The sequence below is a fragment of the Copidosoma floridanum genome, unplaced genomic scaffold, assembly GCF_036245765.1.
Source record: "Copidosoma floridanum isolate Cflo_tuat_1 unplaced genomic scaffold, Cflo_Japanese_pri ptg000020l, whole genome shotgun sequence".
Lineage (NCBI taxonomy): Eukaryota > Metazoa > Arthropoda > Insecta > Hymenoptera > Encyrtidae > Copidosoma > Copidosoma floridanum.
The window spans coordinates 6,347,055-6,364,713 of record NW_028321897.1 but is presented as its reverse complement, the minus strand read 5'-3'; the positions used below and the strand labels follow the sequence as shown (position 1 = coordinate 6,364,713).

The 17,659-nt window shown below is 33.1% G+C and overlaps 5 protein-coding genes across 7 annotated transcripts; 4 read left to right on the top strand and 1 right to left on the bottom strand.

Moving 5' to 3' along the window:
* Positions 1-217: 217 nt before the first annotated feature.
* RASSF8 (ras association domain-containing protein 8) lies at positions 218-4,262 on the top strand. 2 transcript variants are annotated; one of them, XM_089593939.1, is made up of 10 exons: positions 218-961; positions 1,070-1,180; positions 1,634-1,939; positions 2,021-2,138; positions 2,238-2,485; positions 2,567-2,728; positions 2,800-2,916; positions 2,993-3,132; positions 3,195-3,502; positions 3,578-4,262. In XM_089593939.1, exons 1-10 carry the CDS (start codon positions 890-892, stop codon positions 3,676-3,678), a joined length of 1,683 nt encoding a protein of 560 aa, XP_089450065.1. In that variant the 5' UTR covers positions 218-889; the 3' UTR covers positions 3,679-4,262. The 2 variants fall into 2 exon arrangements, with proteins under 2 accessions (XP_089450065.1, XP_014211277.1); XM_014355791.2 differs by having other exon boundaries at positions 219-961; positions 2,021-2,141; positions 2,235-2,485.
* A 205-nt stretch (positions 4,263-4,467) lies between these two features.
* LOC106641357 (uncharacterized) lies at positions 4,468-6,252 on the top strand. Of its 2 annotated transcripts, none has more exons than XM_089593903.1 (3): positions 4,468-4,580; positions 4,658-5,321; positions 5,395-6,252. In XM_089593903.1, exons 2-3 carry the CDS (start codon positions 4,668-4,670, stop codon positions 6,061-6,063), a joined length of 1,323 nt encoding a protein of 440 aa, XP_089450029.1. In that variant the 5' UTR covers positions 4,468-4,580; positions 4,658-4,667; the 3' UTR covers positions 6,064-6,252. The 2 variants fall into 2 exon arrangements, with proteins under 2 accessions (XP_089450029.1, XP_014211252.2); XM_014355766.3 differs by having other exon boundaries at positions 4,468-4,586.
* A 103-nt stretch (positions 6,253-6,355) lies between these two features.
* On the bottom strand, positions 6,356-7,898 carry LOC106641356 (uncharacterized). Its single transcript, XM_014355764.2, has 4 exons — positions 7,285-7,898; positions 7,007-7,202; positions 6,687-6,925; positions 6,356-6,612 (listed from the first exon to the last, which is right to left on the bottom strand). The coding sequence occupies exons 1-4, from the start codon at positions 7,448-7,450 to the stop codon at positions 6,377-6,379; spliced, it is 837 nt and encodes a 278-aa protein (XP_014211250.2). The 5' UTR covers positions 7,451-7,898; the 3' UTR covers positions 6,356-6,376.
* A 478-nt stretch (positions 7,899-8,376) lies between these two features.
* LOC149374355 (uncharacterized) lies at positions 8,377-9,172 on the top strand. Its single transcript, XM_089594047.1, has 3 exons — positions 8,377-8,465; positions 8,538-8,764; positions 8,831-9,172. Exons 1-3 carry the CDS (start codon positions 8,377-8,379, stop codon positions 9,022-9,024), a joined length of 510 nt encoding a protein of 169 aa, XP_089450173.1. The 3' UTR covers positions 9,025-9,172.
* A 195-nt stretch (positions 9,173-9,367) lies between these two features.
* Positions 9,368-11,724, top strand: RfC38 (replication factor C subunit RfC38). Its single transcript, XM_014355800.2, has 5 exons — positions 9,368-9,520; positions 9,653-9,790; positions 9,869-10,034; positions 10,752-11,070; positions 11,151-11,724. The coding sequence occupies exons 1-5, from the start codon at positions 9,434-9,436 to the stop codon at positions 11,506-11,508; spliced, it is 1,068 nt and encodes a 355-aa protein (XP_014211286.2). The 5' UTR covers positions 9,368-9,433; the 3' UTR covers positions 11,509-11,724.
* The last annotated feature ends 5,935 nt before the right edge of the window (positions 11,725-17,659 follow it).

The following is a 17,659-nucleotide window of genomic DNA, read 5'->3' as shown; positions in this document are numbered from 1 at the left end:
TTACTTTTTTTTAAATACCTATACAATGTAGGTAACCTACTTGAGGGTTGAGGGTATAAGCATAGAGAAGATCAAAACAGAGTATACCAACAATTCAGCAGCTGCAAGTGTTTTTCTCTCCAGTCTCTACTGCCACCATTTTTAGGGATTCATAAATCCCTATGGGCACCTACAAATGGCGAAATGGCTCTCTGCGACTCTCTATCCTCTTATGCCTGACTTCTACATACATACACGCCCCCGCCCCTGCATATCGTATTCTCGTATCCAAATAAAAAACTGCGTACTTACTCTACACACTCTGTGTAAAAAAAAAGTGTACAGAACTAATCCGTGAGAGCCTCTATTAGCCTTTTATAAGTATTACCTAATTTGTAGTAGTAAAAAATTGGAGTGTGCAGCTTAATTACAATAGGCAAGGGTGTAAGCCGAATAAATAAAGATTTCACCAAGTGTATGCATGGAGGGCGTCCCTCGCGAGAGCGAGAGCTCATCTATCTAGTTGATTTTGCAGCAGACGGAGACTTCTACATCCGTTTGCATTGCAAGTGACGACCGAAGGGTTGGCCACCACTCCTGGGTGACACTGCAGTGAAAAGGTTTTAGTTTCTGGAAAAAAAAAACACTGTCAATCGATCCATAACTCACCAGAGACCAAAAAAAAAAAACCGTCACAAATGTCGTGCTTGGAAGTGCATCCGGAAACTCTCTCGCTCCAAATGGGCTGATGTATGTACTGTTGATACCTAGGTATTTAATTTAGGTAGTACCTAGGGGGTTCGTGCATTTGGTTGCTCGTCGGAGGCACAGGCGATTTGTTGTTTAAGTGCAATGGCATCGTCTTCGTTATCGATGTGACTCCACGGAATATTAGCGTGACAACAATAATATGGAGCTGAAGGTGTGGGTCGAGGGTATACAGCGCATCGTCTGCGGGGTTACCGAGACTACCACTTGCCAGGTTCGTTGTTTGTGATGTTTGACCGCCTTACATTGTTGTGTTTTTGTCCACTGAACGACACAATGACTGGATTTTGATTTGTTTTGACCCTCTTTTTCTTCGTTCTAGGATGTGGTGTACGCACTTGCACATGCGACAGCTCAAACTGGCAGATTCACCTTGGTGGAACGATGGAGGACCAACGAACGTCTGCTTGCTCCGTATGAGAATCCTCTCAAGGTATTTAAAACTGTTTTGGCAATCTACCATTTTTTTCAAATGGCTTATATTTAGACTCCAGTTGGGGGGTGGAACGCAGAAGATTATTAATAGATACTTAGTCTTTTGCCAAATTCATATTTTGCTGCTGTAGAGCAGTTAAAGATTCGATTTCAAGAACTTATTTTTCTTTTTTGCTGAAAAATTGTCTTTCGTTAACAACTAAGTTTTGTTTTTTAATCCTCGAGTTATTGGTAATTACTTGCTTTGGTTATATATTTTGAAATAGGTAATAGTTCATTAAAAAATTTGATAATTTTTTACATATTAAAAAGGTTAGTGTTTGATGAACCATATAATCCTGTGTTATTAGCTGATAAATTCATGATTCATGGAAAAATGTTTGTCGTTTGGCATGTATAATTAATCGTTATTTAAAATGTGTGTCTAAAAGTAACTAAATTTTAATTGCAGATATTAATGAAATGGGGCGAATACGCCTCAGAGGTACAGTTGATACTCCGAAAATCTACGCCTGAGGGTAATAAAAATACCGCTTCTGCGAATCCTAGACCTGTACATACAAATAGAGCCAACGGGATTCAAAATCCTTTGGCAGAGCACTCATTGAATAATAGTTTTTACGACAGTGTTAAGGGTAGCCCGACAATAGGATCAGACTTTGACGATATTCAAAGTAGTTTAGAAAGAAATCATGATATTAGAAAGTCCTTAACGTTTAGCGGACTTCACGGAAATATGAGTGATATTAGCCCCGAGGTACGATCAATTACATTTTTAATATAATTTTTTAAATTTTATTTCCTGAGCACGGAATTTATTGATTCTTTTTTCCAACAGATCCAAATGGAAAATGTTGCCATAGTTCAACCTACTCCACAACTTAAATCAAAAGACTTTGGAGGAAGAAAAACGTCTCAAAGACTTGCCCAGTCTCCTACCAGATCTGCAAATATCGATGGTAATTAGTTAACGATGTACCGAAATACTTCCGGAAATTACTTAATAACTTGTCTTATTGACTTACGACAATTTACCAATATTTTTATTCCAGCACAAAGTATTTATGCCTCGCAAAAGAAAATACGTGAAGTGCCTCCTTACAGAGATCCTCCCGGACCAACGTCACCACCACAGAGAACTCTTCCTCCTTATCGCGATCCACCACCGCCTAACTTAAACAGCCCTGGAAGGTCGCAGTACTTACCAAACACAAGTAACACGAGTAGCGGATGTAGTCCTCATCTTTATAAAGAACAAATGTCACCCAACAATCCCGCCAAGTCCAAAAGAAATCTTATTCAGGTTTGTAAATGTTTTGTATCATTATTGAACTTTCACGGTTTTTCACGTGGCGAAATATCTTATGTACTCATGCACTTTCAGGAATTTCAAGAAACAAAAGGACAAAATCAAAACGTCAATCCCATTGCCAATCAAGGGCAAAACATGGTGACGGTCGCATATACTCAAAGATATGTTGAACTGATCAGACTAGTCAATAGGCAAAGGGATACAATCAATGCTCAACAAGCTGATCTGACTAAAGTATGATTCAATCATTCAAATGAAAACCATACTCACTTTACTTGCAAATATTAATTACCATATAATTTTAGTATGATGCTGAAATTATGTATTGGGAGACCAAGAACAAAGAACAAATGCATCAAATGGACTTTATAACGCAGGAAGTGAATAGAATAGAATCGTCTAATAAACTCGTAGAGGATCAAGTAACGATTTTTTAACAAAAGAAAATTATAATTTTTCAGTATTTCATAGGTTGCTAAGGTAAATTTTTATTTTTAGTTGAAAGAATTAGCACATGTGGAAGAAGAAAACGAGATTGTCAAGCAGCAAGAAAAAACGCTTAAATCAGAAATCACCCTCTTGCGATCTAAGCTCGCAAATTGTGAAACGGAATTGCTTCAGTGCAAAAACAAAATCAGGTGGATTAAATTTAAAGATTTGTCTCGAGATCAAATTTTTGCTAATGATTGTCGTGTTTCAGGTTTGTCATGGAAGAATTAGCGATGGAACAGCATAAGATTAACCGCGAGACCGATGAATACCAGATGATAGAGAGAAAAATCATCAACGAAATGGATCATCTCCAAAACGAAGTAGAGCAAGCCAAGCGTTCTGCCGAAATGGCGACACAGTGCGCCGAATCGTTGAAGCAGGAAGTTGTAAATATCGAAGCTGCCATTGTTGATAAAAAATTGCAAGTAGAGAGGCTTGTGACCGATATGAAGGAAGCAAATTTACAAAGCCTTACAGTCGCGTGTCAAGACGAACAAGTAAAACATTTGCTCGAAGGTAAATATCAGTACTTTTGCTTTATTCTGCAGGAAGCAATTAAATAATTAGCAATACGATTATCATTTGTTGCAGGAGCTCACAAGCCGGGAAGTACAAGAAAAATGATAGGCTCTCCCAGGCAATTGGAAACTGCGGTGCCTACTAGCAAAAACCCTCACGGCGTGTGGGTTTAATAAGCTGTAATGATCTCGATCTACTGATATATAATTATGAAAAAAAAGTAGTCGGCTAGTATCTTTGATTGTTAAATTGTGAAACGATTAATCAGCAATTTACTTTTAATTGAGTCAATGAAGCTTGCAATTTGCAAACTTGAAGTGACTTTTTTTTATTTTATACCGTTGTTGACATTAGTAGTATTATTTTGTTTTGAAAATCAATTATAAATTTTAAATGAAGACACACTGCCATAAGTGTTACTCTACTATTATTTAAAAAGTTTTATCCGTTGCCTTTGATGAATTGAAGCGTTGTCTTAACTGATTTGGCCATTGTGTGTGTAATTTTTTATGTAAAGCATTCATTTTAATGATAATTCTGTATGCTCGTTTGCCAAAGCATTAAATTAAACTGTATCGCTCATCAGTTGCAACCTAATCTAATTAATTTTTACCTTTTAAAATTACGACGTTTTGATCCAGTACTTAACAACTTCCATTATTAATGGAGAACAAAAAAAAAATCAAATACCGAACCTACATTAGGAATTGTTACATGTAAAAAATGAGTGTAAAATATATTAGTACCTTAAAATAAATTTATCAAATTCATCAAGCAGTTTCAAGTATTTCTTATAAATTAACATTTCCACTTATCCTCTAATTATTTGATACATGAAAAAAATCTGCGCGTGTACTTGTAGGTCTTAATCATCTTAGATACATTTCATTTCATACAGATACATATTTAAAAGATACAAGATACTTATAAGGTTAAGAAACTTTCACGAGAGACGTCCCAAAAGTCAATCATCCGTCTACAACTCAAACCACTGGTTAATTTAATTTTCGCCAAAAATAAACACACATCTCAATTAATTTCAATCGCAAATAACATAAACTCATTCTGGATAACGGTACAGGTAACGAGAGTACCTCATAAACAATAAACTTTATTTAACTTCCAAAATATCGTATTGTCAATTTATTTCAGAGTGACGGATATGAAACCAGAACTAGCTTTGGCTTTAATTATGAAAAGATGGAGAGAGTGGCAGAATGTGGTTCACCACCAGCTGCCTCACCAGCAGCAAGCAGAGCGCTTGCATTTGATAAGATTGTACAAGTTGTACAAGAAAATAAAAGAAAAGGAAAGTAGTGATATTTTGAATGCAACGAACCTGTCCAACAAAAGACCAGCTCCTGGTTTAGGTGAAGTTCCCACAAAGAAGAAAAGAATCGAGGGTGACTACCCTCTTATGATTGGCAAAAATCCGGTACCTGACGACGAGTACTATGATCACATAAGGCTGGATGTTGAGGGCTATTATGAACTACTCAAACTTGTCGAGTCCAAGCTTAAAAAACAAAAATGGGTGAAGACTCCGATTCCTCCTCATCTGCGTTTACAAATTTGTCTGAGATATTTGGCATCTGGGGACAGTATGCTCATGATTTCTTACGAGTTTGCGACATCCTGTAACACAGTGTCCAAGATTGTTACAGAAACCTGTGAAGTTATTTGGGAAGTTTTAAAAGACGCAGTTCTTCCATTACCAAATAGTGATCTGTGGAAAGAGAAAGCACACGAATTCGAGAAGCAATTGAATTTTCCACATTGCATGGGTGCCATCTTTGGAAAGCAACTTTTGTTTCAGGTAAATTTTTAGTTATGATTGTGCAAATCGTTGAGTGGTCTGAGCATCAAAAACAAACTTTGAATTTTTTTAGACGCCTTTTTATTCGGAAACAAAAGGTAAGGATAAGGGAAATTTGGCATTTTTCGGAATCATAGATGCCAATTGTTGCTTTTCTTTATCAAGCATTACCCAAGAATCCATGACAGAAAACAGTATTGTATTCTCGCAAAGTGAAGTTGGACGTGATTTACAAGAGAATGTTTATGATTTTCCACTGGAGTTGTCAGAAGAGTATTCAGATTTGCCGTATGTCTTGGTGGGTAACAGAGATTTCCCACTTACAAATAATATATTGCGTTCTTACGAATCTGTCGATACCTTGGATTTGGCGAAAGATGTATATAATGAGAAAATTGATCATGTCAGCAAGTATGCCAGCAATGCATTTGACATATTAACTAGTCAATGGAAAATATTTCACAAGAAATTTTGTACCAACGCTGCTAATACAACTAAAATTATCAGAGCAGTCGTGTGTTTGCATAATTTTGTCATGAAAAGAGATATAGCAAAGCCTATGAATGAAAGACAGTATGCCGCCATCATAGAAAGAGATGCAAGTGATTACCTTCAAGGCTGCATTGATATATTTATGAAAGCTGAAGATCCAAGTGATGAGGCATTGAAAGGAAGAGAAAAATTCAAAAAACTTTTTTGTAAAGTAACGTCAATTACAATACAAGACTGGAATTCGACCTAAAAAAAAAACGCTCAACGGTGCTAGTTTTTTACTTTGCAATAACAATCGTGTTCCTGTGTATTTTTTACTGTCAACAGGTACTAAAAGTAAGCCCAACTTTTTTTACAAATAGTTACTGTGATATTACTTTTATTTAGACAGTAGAGGTAATTAGGGAAAATTGAATTATAAGTTGTAAGTGTTTTAGAAGTCCAACAAAAAAAAACACGGTTTTACTTACAAAACTTATTTTTAATGAATAAATATTTTTTAATTTTTACAAATTATTCTTTAATTAAAATATTTATATCCATTAATTTTTTTCTTTTAACACTCATAACTGAAGATCAATCTTTTCCTCCCACATTTCATCACAATTGTCCAACTGCTCTTCAACTTCATACAACCGTTGTAAAAACTCTATTTCGAGCTTGGATCTTTCTCGGTAAGGTAATTTTTTCAACCCTTCTCCTAATCTAATTAAAAAACCATCGACTGGTGAAGGTTGCTCTATGGGTTTTTGCAGACATTCCAAGAAAATCTTGTCATAATCAGTAACTGCGGCATCACCTACGACATTTTTCACTTTAAAAATGACAAAAGTTAAGCCAGACTAAAAAATATCGTGTAAATATTTCACTCACCATTACTGTTTGTTGAAGAATCGTTTCTATTAGAATTCTGTGGAGACGATGTAGATGGTATATGTACAAGTGTAAAAGGCGCTACATTATCAATGTTATTAGCAACCATGCTAGCTTGTAAATCTGCACTGTTTACTTGTAGTACGGAAGGCTTTGGAGCTATTGGAATTACTCTTTTAATTATATTTGGAACTTTTGGAACTTTCCTCAGTTCTTTGATTGGTACAAGTTTCTCCGATCTGTTCGTAAAAAATTAAGAAAAAAATTATTCTTTCAAAAATCGCTTATGTCTTTCAATGAATTTGGTTTTTCACACATACTGGTAACGTATGGAATCCTCAAGAAATTCCATGAGTTCGTGGTATCTGAAAGAGTGTTTTCTAAGTTTTGGTTGTAATAGCGGAGTACCAAATCGCTTGGAAACTTCTTCTTTGATTTTTGTTTTATGTTTAGCTTTCATATAACTCTCTCTCAAGTATTTCCATCGAGCTTTGGCAGTATTTGCATCCAATTGTCCTTTAGAAAAGCAAAAACAAACAATCACTAGATATGTAGTTAAAAACTGAAATAGTAAAACAAAATGGATACAAAAAAATACCTTCTAAGAGTGTGCAAATTTCATGCCACAAAGCCTGTTTGGTCTCCCTTATTTTATCTTGTTCGATGTATCTGGGATCATAAAGCGCTGGTCTCTCTTTCACCAGACTTATCAATTTTTTGTCCAACTGTTGTACTGCACCTATTTTTTTTTGTTCCATTGGCATGCCCACAATCACGAAAATATCATTTTATGAGCTTTTATTGAATCAAGATAAATTAAAATAACCACATCATTCACGCATTTCACTCAAATCACATGTTGTCGGATAATTTTTTGTATTACTATTGACTTTAAACTCCAACTCTATATTTAAAAAATATACAATCAAGTGGTTAAATTATTTCAGGTTAGATAAAGTATAGTCAACAAAGAGAAAATTTCAAAATAGCAGAATGACAACAAATGCGCAAACATAACCTGAAAATCAGAGCCGCCGCGCAAACCACTACACACTTCGAGTGGGGGTATACTGAGGGTGTGGGAAATTGCTGCAGAGGGGGTCGAGGGTCAAGGGTTGAGTGGAGAGTGGAGTTGTGGTGTGTGGAAAAGGGTGGAAACGAACATGGTCGTCTTCAAGGTCGTCCGTCCATAAACATAATAAATAAAGTTAGCCGTAGATTTCACATGGCACAAAAAATTTTTGAACTTTTATTCTTAATTATCATCTAAGTATACATATTTAAGTGCGCTGAAGTAAAAACATGACAGCGAGAAACAATATACACTTCGTGGAGTTCACTATAAATTAGTTTGTAAAAGCACAATGGTACCAAGTTCATATCAATCTTTTTTTTTTTTTTTTTTTCTAACAAGTGATTGAAAGTCGAACAAATTGCAAGCAAACGGGAGCAGAAACGGTCCTTAATTAGCTTGATAATGAAGAAATTAAAAAATTGCAAATCTAATAAAAAAAAATTAACACCTCAAGATCAAGTTCAGAAAGAAAGTCTCACGAAACCGCTTCCAGTATGTTCTTTCGTGAAAAAAAAAGAACAAGCCAAGGTAAAGCTTGGTGGTAAAAAAAAGGTTGAAAAAAGTTTTGAAATATCACGAGAATCTAGTCATAGTTCTAACGATTCTATTAAAGTAATGGGAAATCAAAATGACTCGATTGTAGTTGAAGTAATAAACTGTGATGAAAATGACAAAGTTATATGTTCGGACGATTCACCCACTAGGTTTATATAAAATATTTAATATTTAACTGATTAATCATAAAATACGTAATATAATTAATTAAATTTTTTTAGCATGGATGACTCGAGTACTTATCTTAAAGACGTATTAATAGTAGAAAGTATTCGGTGTGACGAGGATGCTGGAGATGATGAGGCAAATGCTGAATTTAACGATCCAGATATAATTCCTTCAAACGTGCCAAATAACGAGTGTGACAAGGAAAGTGATGATGTTGCAGAGATAACTGATAATGTTATTTCGCTAAATGATGATATGGAAATTGAAGCTTTAATTGAAAGTAATTATTTCACTTCAATTTAACATTATAAATTATGATGATTAATTAAACTTTGCTGCTTTACAGATCAGACGCATGATAAAACAAAAAAAAACTACAAAAAGACTGACAAGGAACAGTGTGCAATGATTGATGGATTTCTTTCAAGATTGAGCGAAGGCTTGATGAGACTACCCTACAAGCAAAGAGCCAAATTAGAAATCGAATACCTTCAACGTCTGTACGAAGTGCAAGATAATTTAGGTATATTCGATGCCTAAAATTTATTTTAACTGTCTCATGGATATGAACAATTTTCATAACGTGTTTATTTTTATAACACAACGACAAACGTCAAGTATCTTACCGTCTCTGCGTATATATTAATATTTTTTACTTATACACAAACTTTGTAAACTGAAGAACGAAATGCAATAAAATTTTTAAGTAACAAAATAGCATTTTAAATAATAAATAAATGAACTTTGCTCCGTTTTCAAGAAAACGGAGTAATGTTTGAAATAGCCGCAAAAACCGGCGTTGTAATCAATCTGCAGTTGGTAGAACGGAGCAATTATGGAAAAGAGCGCCAGAATTTTCACATTTGTTTTCGGCTGTCGGCTGCAGCAGACTGCGAGGTATTTAAATAGTTACTTGTTGAAGACGTGTTTTGGTGATTTGCTGTGCAAAATGTCGCTTTGGGTTGACAAGTATCGTCCCACTAGTCTTGCGAAATTAGATTATCATACAGAGCAAGCAGATCGATTGAAAAATATGGTAAGTAAGTTCAATTCTTCCAACTGTTGATTCAAGTTGACAAGGTTAAGTTTCACGCGCGGAAAAGGGACGATTAAGACACACAACAACAATGCATTTTGAGTATTGAATACTTATATATTTTCAATACAGGTTCAGCAGGGCGATTTTCCACATCTGTTGGTTTATGGACCACCAGGAGCTGGTAAAAAAACGAGGATCATGTGCATTCTCAAGGAACTTTATGGCAATGGCGTTGAAAGGTTGAGAATGGAGCCCATGCAGTTTGAGGTACTTTAGATTGTTTATATTGTTTTGTGTTTTATCTACAAGCTTAAATACTTCCTTATTTTTTAATTGTCGTTGCAGACTCCGTCAAAGAAGAAACTTGAAATCATGACTGTCAGTAGCAATTATCACATTGAAGTAAATCCTAATGATGTTGGTATTTATGACAGAGTAGTTATAATGGATCTTGTAAAAACTACAGCTCAAACTCACCAAATCGACCCAAATGGTCAAAGAGAGTTCAAAGGTAAGCTTGAGCTTATTAACATTAATAACAGTGAAGTATCAGAATATTTTGCTTGAAAACATAATTGACTAGGAACAATTTAAAAAAAAGCATAACATCATTATTATATAGAAAATACTACCATACATACTTAAAAACAACAGGGTAGAATTATGTTACAAGCTTGATTAATAATATGTGTTAACATTGTAAATTATTTTTATATATAAATATTTTACAATTATTTAAACTGATTTTATTGTAAATATTACAACTTTCAACAATGTTTGTGGGAGGAAGAAACCCGGAATTACAAGTACATAAAACTTGCAGTGTTTGCAATTTGTTAATTTTTTTCTAAAAAATAAGTTTTTTATGGTTTATTGGTGGGTCGATTTAATTAAACAAGTATATCTAAATGTGTAATTTTAACTGACCAACCGATCGACTGATCGCAAAAAAACGTACTAAATATATTTTCTCTGCCAATTAGAAGATAAAAAAGAAAAAATAAAACTAGTATTTTAAATTTAAATGCAAAGTAAAAATAAGCTTCAATGCACTTTTCCAAGTACTACCCAGTGATATGAAATAAATTCCTAGTAAATAATACCCACGAAAAATTCATGATATGTTATCAGAGTATCTGGTTCTAGATCCAACTTAGGTACACAAAAAAAACGCACATATATACACACACAACAAACTACTTATACGAATATACTTAATGTTTTACAGTGGTGCTATTGACAAATGTTGATCATTTGACAAAAGATGCGCAGCATGCACTTCGTCGTACAATGGAAAAGTATGTTGCTACTTGTAGGTTGATACTCTGTTCAAATTCTACTTCAAGAGTATTGCCTGCCATAAGATCAAGGTGTTTGGGCATTAGAGTTCCAGCTCCCACCATCAACGAAATTACAAATATCCTACATTCTGTGTCTAAAAAGGAGGGTCTTACTTTACCTGATGAACTTGCAGGGAAGATTGCAGAATCGAGTGGCAGAAATTTGCGAAGAGCTATTTTAATGTTAGAAGCTTGCAAAGTGGAACAGTAAGTGAATTCTTTTGGGTTGAAAATTTTTTTTGCACAAGTACACAAGCTAAGAAGCTAAAAAAAATTTTTTTTTTCAGGTATCCATTTACGGTAGATCAGAAAATTACTGAACCAGATTGGCAAGTTTACATAAAAAATATAGCAAAGCTCATGGTTACTGAGCAATCACCGAGAAAGTTATTGGAAATTAGAAATAAATTTTACGAGCTCTTGACCCATGCCATTCCAACAGATTTGATATTCAAAGTACTGTTACAAGAAGTCACAAAGAAATGCGACCTGCAGCTAAAAATTCAAATAGCAACCGTTGCAGCAGAGTATGAACATAGAATGCATCATGGATCAAAAGTTATATTTCATTTGGAAGCATTCGCAGCAAGGTTTATGGCTATATACAAGAAATTTATGGATGCATCTTTGGCTGGATTTGTTTGAAAATTTGATGAAAATGTTTCGCAATTGTAAACTTTTTCTAGTATTAAATTATTGTATTTTTATTGTTACATAAGTTTTCATAATATATGTTTTTTTATACAATATAGAATATACACTTGGATAATTTATAATTTAAATTCAACAGCATCATTTTTATGCACCAACTCAATGTTCATGTATAATCAAAAAGAGATTTCTTTAAATTTTGAAGCTAATATTAATCTGTGCAAGTCAGGTAAAAACTTGAATTACATCATCTTCTGTTACGTGCGATGTTAAAAATATTCTTCAAACAAATGCAGTAAATCACGTACAATTAAGAAATAAACAATTTGCAACTAATTTATACATTTCATGAATCGATATAAATAACGGACAGTAACTTTTTAAGAACTTTTCTCAAGCACATATTTCGATCATTTTTTTTTTTTAACTTTCGCTATGTGTAAGGCCTTACAGAGGGTAAAAAAAAAACTCTTTTAGTTGGAAATCTGCGCAATTTTGGGATTTGTATATTTTTAAGTGTTCCGAGGGCTAGGAACTAGGGTTCGATCCCTGCTCCATGCACTCGCGGCAGCTCTATCCCTCTATGGGGTGTTTTTCTTTTTCTTCACATGTTCCATTATGTAACTATCTATGATAGCTATCTCTGGTGATAGCTCTTGGCTCTGCGGTGTTTACCGGGCCGGCGCGCACCACCCGCACTCACGTTTTCTCTCCGCCAGTTTCGCAGTGTACACTCATACACTGTACACGTTACGAAGTTACATTACCAACCGGTATGTGTGGGTACTTACTTACTTATGCACATGAATATCATGCAGTTGGCACTTGGCACCAGCAGAGATTACTGGTGCAGACTGCCGAACCGAACCGAAGCGGGGTTAGAACGAACATATTTGAAAGAATCGACGAATTCCCTTTCGTCGTATACCTCTACCTATACATACTTATGAAATAAAGAAAATTTGACTCTCTAACTCTCTTCAATTTGTAAGTAAGTATACATATTTGCTTTCTTTGGTGAGTTTCTACTGCAAAAAGTAAAATATATGTACTACTTATTAAGTCACAATACACAGTATACTTACAATCGCAATTGATTTCATAATTGATAATACAATAATAAGGCCTTCGGAAGTTTTTTAAAAAACGTAATTGAAATAATATCTACTACAAAAAAAATTTTATAAGGCTAATATTTATCGATTTCTTACGGTCATAATTTACAATTTACATCTTGTTTTCAGAAGAGTCAAGAAAAAATGGACGATTTACCTTGCAAGAAGCTTGAATTAACTTGCCAGTTCACTTTAGTAAGGGATGATAACACTCAACCTACTATTAGAACGAAGCGACGAACGAGGTATTGTGAACTTGAAAAACCGTCACCATCAAAGTGGAAGACATGGACTTCATCACAAAATATTATAGTTACGAATATCGAACAAAAATTTGACTTAATAATGAAAACTTATTATATACAAAAGTATATTAAACCTTTTTATGATTCTGATTTTGATGAATATTATCGTCGTCCTTCTCAAGCATATGACGTAAAATTTGAAATTCCACTAAAAAATTCTTATACTTTGTTTGATTTTCAACTCGTCGTAAATTTCAACACCGATCATAATGCCTCACGTTTTATACTTCATGATATAAGTGGCACATGGATTTCAGAAACCATCCGTATTAAAGATATTGATGATATATTTAACCTATCAAAATTTGATGTTAGTATTCAAATGTTTTTTATACATCAAAGGATGAACACACTGATGAAAAATATCTTGAGACTACATACAAGCGAAAAGCATTCAGATTTCCAAATCATTGCTAAAAATCACGTCTTTAACGTACATAAATTTATTCTGTGTGCTCGAAGTGATTATTTTAGTAATATGTTAAGTTCTGAAATGAAAGAAAAAAACTCAGGTCAAGTAAAATTTGACGAATGGGATGCTAATGTTGTGAGAGAGTTACTAAATTACATGTATAGTGATATCTGTGATGTAAAAAATGTTGCTCATAATTTGTTCAAACTATCTCATTTAATGCAGATGACAGATTTACAAAGTATTTGTCTGAAATATTTAGAGTCAAATATCAATGAGCAAAATGTAGTATCAACTTTGAGACTTGTTAATGAAGATAAATATGAACTACAGGAATTGCAAAAGAAAGCTCTAAATTATGTTGATACAAAGTTACCAAGATTGGTGGAATGCTCAGATTTCTTAGACTATTTGGCAGATATTATTTCACTGGATAATATATCATTTGTTCTGAAGACATCTCATAATTATAAAAAAGATGACATATTTTTTAAAGCCATGAAGTTTCTTAAATGTGACCCCAAAAGTGTTTTACAAAATGATAAATTCGAACAAATGGCTTTGTTGGAACCTAAACTACTGTTTAGAATAACTAAATTATTATTTGATTAAAATGTTTCCTTTGTTCAGCCAAGCTATTAAACGTAACATAGACAAAAAATTGTCATCATATGTATTTTTCACTCAAAATAAATACGAAGATTTAATAATGTATTCTACATTTTTTTTGTTACCTTTCTTTTGAAAATTATAACACTTTACACTACATAATATAATTACGTACTCTACTTTCTAACCATTCAAGTAATGATATTGACAACCAGTGTAGTTAATTTTTTTTTCTGTAAATATTCCATTCTGTCCTATATCTTCCATTAAAAATATAAACAGATACGCTGATGTGGTATCTGCACAAGTCTTGAAAATCCAAATAATAACATTATTCAGCCCAGAAGAAGTTTCGCTAATCCATTGTTGTTTAGATAAAAAAAACCTTGTGTATTACACAAAAAAATCTCTATCACGTCATATCAATTAAAAAATACAATAATTGTGCAAAGCATCCATTATTTTACGCTGTACAGTGAAACCGAGATGTCCGGCTCGTACCTAAATAGTTGCTGAATTGCATGTGTAAACATAAACTTTAAGATGACTTAAATAATTGGTATTCTTGGCATAAAAACGTATAATTAATTTTATACTAACAAAAAGTTGTAGAATGATGACACGATGTTACAAGCTTAATTAAAAGGGAATTTTGTTTAGTAGCATTATTGTTTTAACTTAAATATAATATTTTTTCATCTAACTGACTTTTAATTCAGGGTAAAATTTACTGTCGTTTAATTCGAGGTTTAAAGAAAAGTGTTGGCCTGAAAACCAATAGTTTTATTTAAATTCACATAACATGGTTTGTTTTGTTTATATTTATCCTTTTCTAGAGAAAGAGCAATACTTGTTATGAATATTTAAATATAAATGTTTATTATTTCTTGAAACAATAAACAACATTCACAGTTGACTTGGGCACATTTTGGCTGTATGCTAGATTACAGTATCGCTGGGCGATAAAATGACAGCAACTTTCATCACATGTGCCTTTACTCAACTTTAAAGTTGGTATAAGTACTTGGGTATTTTGATTTTTGATACCCTTTTGATGCCTTTGTTTTGAAAACGAATCTCTTTCTTGCTATCTCTCTCTTTTCGGTCCATCCGTTACGACTTACGACAATTAGGGTGCGTTTAGATGGAGTCTATACCAGACAACCAGACTCTGGCATTGAAGATTTGAAGCTTATAAGGAAGAGAGCCGGCTGGTCCTAGAAGTTCGAGTGGTTGTAGACTCCATGTATACGCACCCTAACAACTTGTATCTCGTATTCAAAATTGTGGCATGCAAACTTGCAAAACAAATAAATCCATTAAGTACTTGCGGTTACAAATATAGAGTCGCAGTATAAGCACCTCCACCGTAGACTAGCTATTTATACTGCATCCTGCAATATCATCCTGGCACGTCTACTACGTTATTTTTATGCAATAAAAGTAAGTACGTAAGTATACGTATTACATACGTTGCGTACATGCATGCTTCGTTTCATTAATTTCTACTCGACTTTTTTTTCCATTATCTGCTGTTATGGTCAATTAATGCTTTATGTATGTTTCTATGGCTTACAGTCGATTAAATTCATAAATAAGTTAACGTTTTAGTTACTATAGCCATGTAAAAACTTCAAGATCTCCGAGTTGACATTCAGCAGCAAGAAGTTTGCTTATTACTTAATGAGCACCAGGTATCTACAAAAATTTCCAACTGTTCAATAAGGCCAAAAGTTAATACAACGTAAGTACATTATGTTTCTCCGATAATGACAAAACGTGTAGAACGAGTCTTCAATAATAAAATATATTTTTTGCAAAAAAAAAAAAAAATTTACAGTATTAAATACCATGGAAGGATGTGAAGATTTTTTATACATCGATATTAATTTTGTAGTACCCACTGGTCAGACAAAATCTGTAGTAGTAAATAATAAGCAGTGTTCTTTATACATTTATTCAATTTATAAGAGGACTGAATCTGGTATACGATATTATATGACAAATTTTTGTGTTAGAAGTAACTCTGCATTATCCACAGACTCAATTTTGTTTATTAAATTTGAGTCTGAGAATCATAGAATGCACCCTGATGGTAATCAATTCAAAGCTCAATTATTATCCGAAACTACTGCTCGACGTTATTCTGCTAGCCTGGTATATAAAATACCAATCTTTAATCCAAGTTCTTTAATTGCAAGCATGAAAAAAATACTTGAAGATGAAATTTTTCATGATTCAGTTATCATTGTTAAGGATGGTTGCTTAACTGCACATAAAGCAATATTTGGAGCTAGAAGTGATGTAATGAAAAAGATTATTGAAAAAAATATGCTCGAAAAAAAAATGAGTTTAGTTGAACTACTTAATTATGATGCCTGTACTGTTAAAGAGCTGTTGTCTTTCATTTATACCAATGAGTGCAAAGTTGGAACTGACCCTATAAATCTATTCAAACTCGCTCATTATTTAAATATCAGAGATTTACGGGATGTGTGTAAAAAATATTTGATATCAAACGTAAAAAAAGAAAATGTTATTGAAATTTGTGAACTTATAAGTGTGGATCAATATAATCTCCAGGATTTAAAAATAGTTGCTGGACAGTTTATTCAAAAGAACAGAGACATTTTAGTAAACCACCAAAGTAGAGAGTTTTTTGTGAAAAATCCACACTTATTACTAGACATGTTGGTTATTTCATAACAAATTACAGTTAATGTAAAAATGTGTTAAAAATGTAATAAATGCTTATTTAATTACGAACTTTCTTTGAAACATAAGTCTAATCAATAAAATTTTGTGATTATATGCATTTGTATCTCATTTATTTGAAACCCACTATCTTGTTTGAACCTATGTACAACATTTGTTAATCGATGAATAATTGATATCAATAAAGAGTTAAAAACTATTTGTAGTTAAAATTTTCAATATAATATCTACAAGTATCAGAATCTAAAAATTTTTATCAAAAAGTATCCAGGTAGAACCAAGTTGTAATTATTCAATTTTGTACATAATAAAAATAATAAAGGCCAACTATATCAGCAGTCCAAGTAAAAGCAAAAGTTATTTGTGATTAAAAATGTTCTCCATTGACAAGTAGATCAAGGTGATAGTGAAATTCGTCCTTTGAAATATTTCGAACCAGTCCTATTACGAAAGTGAAAGAGCCAATGTAGACGTACCCGAGTTCTGGGATTCTCCGAATTTTAGTGATCGTCGATGTCAAAAGAAATTAGACTCAACAAAATGCACAGGAGGTATTCTTCATACTTTGAATCCAATTTTTTTATCTTTTTTTTCAGGAAATGAAAATGTTATTACAGGTAAAAAAATTATTAAAAAAAAAAAAATAATTACAGAATAAATTTTTTTTTTATTGTACTAAAAATACATTATAATGACAAGTAGCACACTATCGTTATTTGTAACATTCTTGAGCAAAAAAATTTTCATCTAATAATACTTCAAATATTCTGTACTGCAGTTCAGGGTTTGACAAGGCCATCTGTCTAAATTTATCATTTTTTAAAATGTTTTTATGGTCATTTTTGAGGAATTTCATCGCCTCATCAAACAAAAAATCTTTTTTATATTCATGAGATACCTCCAGAACAAATAAAATATTGTTCAGTGAAATAGTATCAACCATGTAGTTTAAGAAATCTGAACATTCCATCAAATTTGACAACTCTGCA

Bases quoted from the DNA above. Each gene is read 5' to 3' on its own strand.
- LOC149374355 (XM_089594047.1), top strand. From the start codon at position 8,377: ATGGGAAATCAAAATGACTCGATTGTAGTTGAAGTAATAAACTGTGAT. The intron at 8,466-8,537 runs GTTTATATAAAA...AAATTTTTTTAG, and splicing joins TCGGACGATTCACCCACTAG to CATGGATGACTCGAGTACTT. The intron at 8,765-8,830 runs GTAATTATTTCA...GCTGCTTTACAG, and splicing joins AATTGAAGCTTTAATTGAAA to ATCAGACGCATGATAAAACA.
- LOC106641357 (XM_089593903.1), top strand. From the start codon at position 4,668: ATGAAACCAGAACTAGCTTTGGCTTTAATTATGAAAAGATGGAGAGAG. The intron at 5,322-5,394 runs GTAAATTTTTAG...GAATTTTTTTAG, and splicing joins GAAAGCAACTTTTGTTTCAG to ACGCCTTTTTATTCGGAAAC.
- RfC38 (XM_014355800.2), top strand. From the start codon at position 9,434: ATGTCGCTTTGGGTTGACAAGTATCGTCCCACTAGTCTTGCGAAATTA. The intron at 9,791-9,868 runs GTACTTTAGATT...TTGTCGTTGCAG, and splicing joins TGGAGCCCATGCAGTTTGAG to ACTCCGTCAAAGAAGAAACT. The intron at 11,071-11,150 runs GTAAGTGAATTC...TTTTTTTTTCAG, and splicing joins GAAGCTTGCAAAGTGGAACA to GTATCCATTTACGGTAGATC.
- RASSF8 (XM_014355791.2), top strand. From the start codon at position 890: ATGGAGCTGAAGGTGTGGGTCGAGGGTATACAGCGCATCGTCTGCGGG. The intron at 2,142-2,234 runs GTAATTAGTTAA...TTTTTATTCCAG, and splicing joins CAGATCTGCAAATATCGATG to CACAAAGTATTTATGCCTCG. The intron at 3,133-3,194 runs GTGGATTAAATT...GTCGTGTTTCAG, and splicing joins CAGTGCAAAAACAAAATCAG to GTTTGTCATGGAAGAATTAG.
- LOC106641356 (XM_014355764.2), bottom strand. From the start codon at position 7,450: ATGCCAATGGAACAAAAAAAAATAGGTGCAGTACAACAGTTGGACAAA. The intron at 6,926-7,006 runs GTATGTGTGAAA...TTTTACGAACAG, and splicing joins GAGGATTCCATACGTTACCA to ATCGGAGAAACTTGTACCAA. The intron at 6,613-6,686 runs GTGAGTGAAATA...AAAATGTCGTAG, and splicing joins TTCTTCAACAAACAGTAATG to GTGATGCCGCAGTTACTGAT.